The sequence below is a fragment of the Morus notabilis genome, unplaced genomic scaffold (assembly GCF_000414095.1).
Source record: "Morus notabilis unplaced genomic scaffold, ASM41409v2 Scaffold136, whole genome shotgun sequence".
Classification (NCBI taxonomy): domain Eukaryota; kingdom Viridiplantae; phylum Streptophyta; class Magnoliopsida; order Rosales; family Moraceae; genus Morus; species Morus notabilis.
In genome coordinates this window covers 21,806-29,921 of record NW_010367550.1, presented here as the reverse complement: position 1 = coordinate 29,921, position 8,116 = coordinate 21,806, and the positions used below count along the sequence as shown (strand labels likewise).

Genomic DNA, 8,116 nt, shown 5'->3' with positions numbered 1-8,116 from the left:
TATGAGGAAAATGAAAAAAAGAAAAAAGAAAAGAAAAAGTTATTGTTTGCTAGTTTTCATTTATTTTGTCTTTTTGGATAATAATTCCTTCTTACTCTTTGTTTAATGTTTTTTCACTCTTTTGAGTAATAATTTGTGTTTGCTTATGAGTCACACGAACGGTGTCGTTTATAAGCAAAGTACCAATACTTGTGGAAAGACAAAGAGTGTGGTTTGCGAGCCTTTGACCATGGGGTTTGATTGATAATCAACCAGAAAAATCTGGATTTGCGCCGGTGAAGTAGCCGATTTAGAAGCTCAACCTTAGAATTAATGCACTAAAAAAAAAACAAAAACAAAAAGATTGGTTAATTTGGGCCCATTTTTACTGTGTCACCCACTCATACCATGGATTAGACGGTGCAAGTAATCTTTGACCGGATCTACCTGTTATTTGGGACTACTTTTCAACGGTGATGGTTGGCTTCAGTCCTTTTCAGTGAACGGTGGAAAATTATCCGTACTAAGTTACTAATGGGCCCCATCTTAACCAGAGAGGGGTAGAGGGGAATCGTTATGCCACGTCAGTTTGGATGTAACTTTAGGTGTGTTTAGACTTTAGATAGATGGATATTAGGAAGGAGGGAAAGAAGAGGATGGAAGTTGGGAATATTCTTTCTTTCTAAGAATACCAAATAAAAGAGAGCGTGAATCGTGAAGGATTTAGGTTATAGGGATGTATTGGATTCTACTTTTCGTTTAAAGTTATTTGGTGTGATAAGAAAGAATCATGTAATTAACTTCTTTATGCTAATCAACGAGAATCATGTTAATTAACTTAAGTTTTGAGGTTCTTCTTTCACGCCAAAAAAAAAAAAAAAAAAAAGATTTTTCTGATTGTTCTCCCTATATTGCGTGAGATTCCTTCATTTTGCTGGTAAGATTGGTATATTTGAAATTTCAGCGACATTGTAGCACTTCTATATTGAGGATTGATGAATATTGCGATTTTAGTTCAATACTTTCTCACTTTTGTTTGAGGAAATGATTTATCTCATTGAATGTTCCAAAAAATGACGGGCAAATTCGCAAGGAAAAAAAAAATAAAAGATGGGAAAACGACAATAGTGGGGAGAGAAGCAACAAGAGCGGAACGACAACAAATAGAAACGACAGAAAAGGTTTCATAAGAAAAAGGACGACAATAAACATGAAAAAGGGAAAACCGATAAACCGTAATAAGTAAACATAAGACGGTGAAGATAAGAAAATGACAATGTATGCTGAAAATGGTAATTTAAGATAATTTAGATAAAACGACGTCAAACAAAATGAAAACTATTTTAAACAATGACAACAAAGGGGAAAAGGCAGTTGAGTGAAACATAAATATAGATAAAACGATAACACCTGAGTAAAAGGATAAATGATAAGAAAAACAATAATATAAATTCTAGAGTTAATGCGTCAATGATCAATATGACGTTTCTTTAAGAAGATGTCTTGAATAGTCTATAATGTCTTTCTTGAGGATCTAGATTTTCTGTCTAATTTGTAGTGTTTCAACTCTCAATTGTTGTCTAACCAATCAAATCATACTGCATCATCTCATGATAAGCGCAAAAGAATTGGTTAAAAATAGTTCAAATTTTTATACTATATGTAATGATATAATTAGTTAAAAACCTATTGAAACATTAAAATTAGACAGAAAATCTAAATCCCTTTATTGAAGTTAAATCTTGCATTACGATGTTAGGTCGGAGCCTCCGACGCTCAAGTCAATAAACAAATTGAGAAGATTAAAGCTGTAAACAAGTAGAAGACAGAGAAAATGTGTTATAGGTGTCAATTGCATGCTAGTTACTTCTATATTTTAATTTGGAGAAACTCTCCTTATACTGAACAAAGTTAACTTTTCATGAAGATATGCTTTCACCAAATTAGGGCAATATGAATTTGAATGATACATGCCTATATTCTTCGGGAATATTCTCAGTCGTGGTCAACGTGACCGCCTCATGGAGCAATCAATATCGATTCCCCGGACCCTTGAGAGTCAAGTCATCTTTTTGTGGTCTGCTGGAGTCTTCTTAGTGTTGTCTCTTTTATTATTGGCTGATTATTGGGTCTCCTTGGTCCGTCCTAAGGATTGGAGTCACTCCAAATTGACACATGTATAAACTAGAAGGAAAATGCATTAGGGCCAAACAGAAAACAAATAGAAAGGACGAATAAATGTAGAGAAGGAGAATTATAGTAAGAAATATGCCAAGAGTTGAAAGGGAACAATATCAAGAACGATAAGAATGTAAGAAACTCAACACCAATAGACATGCAAATTACGAGACGGCGACAAAAGAAAATAAAACAAGCAATAACAACAATGGGGAGAATGATAACACGGATAAAAAATCACAAAACAATGGCCAGGCGACATAATGATATAACAAAATGAAATTGTGTCAAGAATAGGAAAACAAAAAACTCTGACAATATATATATATATATATGTATATATATACAGTGAAAAGAGGAAGATACTTAATGACGACAATATTGAGAAAACGAGAATAAGTTACATAACGACAAAAAATTGAAAACTAACATGAAAATGATGAAAACGTGTTCGTCATATCCTTGTTATGGAAGGAATATATATTTGGATAATCAATATTTTGACATAGAGAAAAGACGACAATGAATTGGAAAACGGAAAATGTAACAAAGAACGACAAAAATATTAAAAACAACAATACACAAAACGATTAAAATTGTTGAAAACGACATAAAATTATTGAAACGACAAAAAAATGTAAAAGGACGTTGTGACCGAACAATAAGCAATAAAACGACATGAATGATTGAAAAGGACAATAAAAATGTAAAACGACATTCAAACGGTAAAAAGTGTTATTTTTATTATAATTCCAGGTCTGAGATGAATAATGACTTTGCCATATGCGATAAACGTCAAAGAATTCAAAAATAGAAAAGGCCACAAGGCGATAATAATTAAAAGAAAAAGAAACGAAAATTAATTGAAAGCGAAAATGTTAGTGAGAATGATAAGAAATAGATAAAAACGACAAGAACTTGAAATGAATAGGAAAAAATGAGAAGGAAGAGAACATCGACGCCAAACTGGAAGAAGAAATACCAATAACCAGTCCAATTACCAGTCTAATTTTGTCGTACTTCTCCCCTCTGTTGCCCTTATCTGCCTTTTTTTGTTCTAGTTGGATAGGTGTCGCCTGTCGGATTTTCCACATTTTGTTGTTTTTTACACGTCGTTACTCTATTGTTTTTATTTTTTAATTCATTGTCGTTTTCCATCTTTTCAGTTTTCCATTTGCTTTCGTTTTTTTAATTATTATTTTTTTATTATTACTCATCATTTATTTTTGTTTCGACAGCTTGTGGATTTTAATTTCCGACATCATTTCAAATATTATTGTCGTCCTATTTTCATGTCTTCTTATCCATTGACGTTTTCCCTAGTGAAATCGTTTTTGCGGCGAAAACGACAATGAAAGAGAAGAACTTATAATCAAAGTGAAAAAAGACACAAGGTAAAACGAAGACAAAGGGGAAGACCTTTCAAGAAGGAAAAAATAATAAAACCAATGGGAGTAAATTTTAGGTTACTTACCTTTTTTTTTGTTTATTTCTTTCTTTTCGCGTTGTTGCATTTCCTTAATAACTTTTGTTTTTCTTCTTTTTGTTTCTTTTTCCGTAATTTCATCTCACAAATTTTTTTATTTTTTTTGCTCAAATTCGCTTTCATAACTAATTGGACTCTTTATTTCCTTTTTCTTTGTGTTTCGATTTGCTAACGTACTATTTCTTTTTCCCCATGTGTCTAGTACGTTGCATTTTTTTTCCTTTCTTAATTTTAGTCACAGCCTGAAGCGTACTAATTACTATTTTTGTTGCTTATATTCAAAAGATATTCAACAAAAACTAGTTTTAAAATCAGATTACACTTTCTCTTTCAAAAAAAAAAAAAAAAAAAGTGGTTGCTTTATGGGCATGGGATGGTCAAACTGACCCAATCAAAAATGCCAGCCATCCGATGACGTGGCCTTTTCTTCGTACCATTTGTCAATGCCTCCGTGTCTCACCGACGCGTCCGCTCTTTCAAAATTCTTTGGTCAATTTTCTGAAGATCCACACCAGTACAATCCACCAATAACAGATCACCACGTCATAGTGTAAGTCTGATTGGCAGGTTTCCTGCAATACAATTGGTGGTATAGGCAATGAACAGTAGTAGTAGGTGCAGAGGAACAGAACTTTTGGTCTAACTCTGGTCTTTGGAAGCTGCTTTTTTTCTTTTTTTTGTTTAATTGTTTTATTTTTTTAACTGACAAGAACCACAGAAAAGTTGTTTCTACCGTTTACACTGACAAGATTCGAAATCCAAATCTCACTTTTCTTTCTTTCCTCTTTTATTTCTAAAGAAAAATTGTAAAAAGGAACTGAAAAAAAAAAAAAACTGAAAGCCAAAGAGAGACCTATATCTATATATATTTAATTAAATAAAGGGCAAAAAAAAGAGAGAAAGAAAGAAGAGAGACAGAAAAGCGTGGAGATCGGGTCTAGGGTTTCTCTCTGTTTTTGGATTTTAAGACTCGAATCTCTAATCCAATCCCTCTCTCTCTAAACTAACCAGTACAGTGAACTGAGAGAGAACTCTCCGATTATTCCTTTTCATTTCAGGTATTTTTTTATTTAATATATATTTTTTGTTTTTATGGATTTTGAATTTATGATAACTAAGCTTAGTAGTTTTGTCAATTTGTTCACCAATTCGAGCTTTTGTTAGTCTTTTCGGTTTAATTTGTTTGGTTTCCGAGAAAAGCTGATTAAATTTGCAGTTTTTTAAGCAAATTAAACGAAGCTTTAATTATTGATTATGCTGAGGAAATTAACTGAATATTCAAAATTTCTCTCTGTTTTTTCTTTTTTTCTTCTTTGCCCCCTGAAATTTCTCGTGAAGGAAGTACAAAATTGGTTTTGCTGTTTTGCAGTTTAGATTGTAGTATTTATCTGTGTAAAGGAAGTTTTTTTTTGAAGAAGAAGAGATTGAAGTAGTGGGGAGGTTTCAAATGCCGGAGGAGGACTTGGTTGAGCTCAAGTTCCGGCTTTACGATGGATCGGATATCGGTCCGTTCCGCTATTCGCCGGCGTCTACTGTGGCAATGCTCAAGGAGAGAATCGTCACCGAGTGGCCAAAAGGTCAGTGAGAGTCCGTTCGGTTATTTTGTCGTTGGCCATTTGCTTCAAGTGTTAAAGGAAAAAGCTTTGATTCGAAGATTTTAGCTTTTCAGTTCATGATGTTATTATCTGAAAAGTTCTCCCTTTTCTTATAACACATTGTTCGATTTTATCACCATTGATGATGCAATCACCATATACGTGGCATTACATAAGAACTATCGGAGTAGAGTGGGATCCAGTTCTTTCATATTTTGTTATTTGATAGTTCTGTTTTAGTGACACAAATGGTGAATAGTATTGCTCTTTCCTTAAGTATTGGCGCTTAAGGAGGAAACATATTACAGGATGTGATTATTCTGTTTTTGAGAGGCTTTTAGCACACCATTTTTGGGAATTGTTGGTTTAACCCCTCATGGGAATTTTTGTAGCCTCTAGTTGTTTAAGTTCAACTTGAAGTTTCCTTTTAGCTATGCATTGGATGTAATTTTTGGAACTGTTCTGTTCACCACTTCATAGACATAAATAATAGCAAGTTCTTAATTTTATTGTTAATTATCTTCTGTATATGTTTTCGACATAAAGTTTCCTTTTAGCTATGCATTGGATGTAATTTTTGGAACTGTTCTGTTTCACCACTTCATAGACATAAATAATAGCAAGTTCTTAATTTTATTGTTAATTATCTTCTGTATATGTTTTCGACATTCAGTATTTTAAGCAGTGACTACAAAGTGCTAATTATCTTCTTTGAAAACAATTGGACATGATTAGTATTTCTGATGAAGGCATTCAATTTGAATGCTGGTGTCTGCATTTGCATCATAGTTACTGTTTTAATCTGCTATTTCTCATGGACTTATTGGCCGTTCTCCGATCATTTCCAAAAATGGTAGTAACTATGTCTAAGATAATGATAGGGCATAGTCATGTAGGTCTAACTAGTTTAGGTTTTGTAATTACTTATATTACTTTTGTGAGTTTCATTGTTTGGACTTGTGAAGTACGCTAGGAATTCTATATTTTAAGACGTTGCTTTGGTTTTACTGTGTGGGAATTAAATCCAGTATGGTCCAATAAAATCATCATTATTAAAAGTAATTACATGAATTTTCTTCCTTTCAAGTCTCTTCTTGTCAGTACGTTTTATTGATACCTTTTTTCCTCCCTACGTATGAGACAAATGACCTTATTCTGTGGTGATTTTGAGTAATGTGGATGAAGAAATCGTATTGTTGTTTGTTCTTCTACTCGTTTTCTTAATCTTATGTACTTAAATGTCTACAAAATTATGAAACAGAAGAATGTCAGTCTTTCTAGTATGTCAAAAATTTAATACAGACCTTGGTTTGAAGTATGCTACATCTGACTTAGGATCATTGAAATAAGCTATTCGTTTTCTGTCTGAGTTTTACTTTCATCAAAGTGGTAATAAGATAAGCACCATCGTTTGCTAAGCTTCAAATTTTATCGTGGTTCAAAGTTATCAGAGGTAACACTTACTTACGGCAATGTAGGCCAATCACTAAAGTTTCACTTCAAATTATTGCCAAAATTATTGCCGTATGCTTTTGGTTAGTTGACGTGCTCTATATCGTTAAACCCCCTTTTGATGGATTGGGGATTATGCTTTAGTTCCTTTCTAGTTGTTGAATGATTTTTTAGTTGTTAAAAGATAATATGAGACACATTCTGTTATGCTGTAACAACCTTTTGATATGCCTTGCTAGCTTCAGGTTTCATTTATCGACTTGTCATTTGTAAGATTTCCTTGTTTTCTTTAGTTCAGGGTTACTTCAATACGTTCTATTTTGCAACACAAATTGTTATACTTTGTGAAAGCCACCAAGTAATATGAGAGCATTTTAGTGGTGTCTCATGTCTGTCTTTTTTTAGCATGTTCTATTTAATCATATCCATGTTGCTTTATCCCATCTCAGATAAAAAGATTGTACCCAAAGGAGCAAATGACATAAAACTAATTAATGCTGGAAAGATTTTGGAGAACAACAAGACTGTTGGCCAGTGTAGAGTGCCATTTGGAGAGCTTCCAGGAGGAGTAATCACCATGCATGTTGTCGTGCAGCCATCTTTGGCAAAAGCAAAAACAGGTAGTTTTCATCCTAGAATGTTAGTCTCTCAGGTAACGTTTGGTTCATGAATTCAGAATCATGATTCATGATTTTGATTTTTGAAATTTAAATTTTTTGTGAGAGAAAAACACTGTAGAGAACCATGAACTATGATTCAGAACCAGGGACGGATACATAAAACAAACATCCTCAGTGTTTATGGCTTATTATGGAATTGTGCTCTTTTGGAAGAAATTTACTTTTAACTCATTGCAAGAGAAGAAGTAGAAGCAGAAGTCAAAAGTTAAAAGTTAAAAATTCCAGCATTTCAAAATAAATGTAAAGCAAAATATGTTTTGCATTTTAACTAAATACATTACTCGTATTGGTGTTATGTGCAAAAGACTTTTAATTTAAGGATTTTAAGAGCAATACCAAATTGCCCGATATTGATTGCCTTGATAACAAAGTGCTATGCTTGCACTATGCTACTAAGCTGAGATTTCTTCTGAGTATTTGGGTTTCTTTCTTTCTTTTTTTCTTCCTTAACAGAAAAGAAAGTTGACGAGGCTCCAAGGAAAAACTTTTGCTCATGTTCCATATTGTGATGGAGTTGATCACGAGCATGATAAAGCTTGTGAGGTTGCCTCGGGAATATCCTTGTGTCTTTGGGACCATGGAAATGAGTAGCTTGAAAGAGAATAATTGGTGAAAAGAGTCCCATCTCCTCATTGTCACATGTTTGTTGGAGGGCATTAATCCTGTGTAACAATCCATATTAGTGCTGATGTATTTACATTTTCTATATATATATATAAATGGGTGCTTGATGATTTATTTTGGTA

At 33.1% G+C, this 8,116-nt stretch overlaps 1 protein-coding gene across 3 annotated transcripts; it reads left to right on the top strand.

Annotated features, from left to right (window-relative positions):
- Positions 1 to 4,535: 4,535 nt before the first annotated feature.
- On the top strand, positions 4,536 to 8,116 carry LOC21389118 (membrane-anchored ubiquitin-fold protein 3). Of its 3 annotated transcripts, none has more exons than XM_024175143.1 (4): positions 4,536 to 4,701; positions 5,059 to 5,220; positions 7,140 to 7,310; positions 7,824 to 8,116. In XM_024175143.1, the coding sequence occupies exons 2-4, from the start codon at positions 5,091 to 5,093 to the stop codon at positions 7,877 to 7,879; spliced, it is 357 nt and encodes a 118-aa protein (XP_024030911.1). In that variant the 5' UTR covers positions 4,536 to 4,701; positions 5,059 to 5,090; the 3' UTR covers positions 7,880 to 8,116. The 3 variants fall into 3 exon arrangements, with proteins under 3 accessions (XP_024030911.1, XP_024030908.1, XP_024030910.1); XM_024175140.1 differs by having other exon boundaries at positions 5,013 to 5,220; XM_024175142.1 differs by having other exon boundaries at positions 4,982 to 5,220.

What these genes read in the sequence shown, in the direction of transcription:
- LOC21389118 (XM_024175143.1), top strand. Translation starts at nt 5,091, where the DNA reads ATGCCGGAGGAGGACTTGGTTGAGCTCAAGTTCCGGCTTTACGATGGA. An exon ending in CGTCACCGAGTGGCCAAAAG is followed by an intron (nt 5,221 to 7,139) that starts GTCAGTGAGAGT and finishes ATCCCATCTCAG; the next exon opens with ATAAAAAGATTGTACCCAAA. An exon ending in TTTGGCAAAAGCAAAAACAG is followed by an intron (nt 7,311 to 7,823) that starts GTAGTTTTCATC and finishes CTTCCTTAACAG; the next exon opens with AAAAGAAAGTTGACGAGGCT.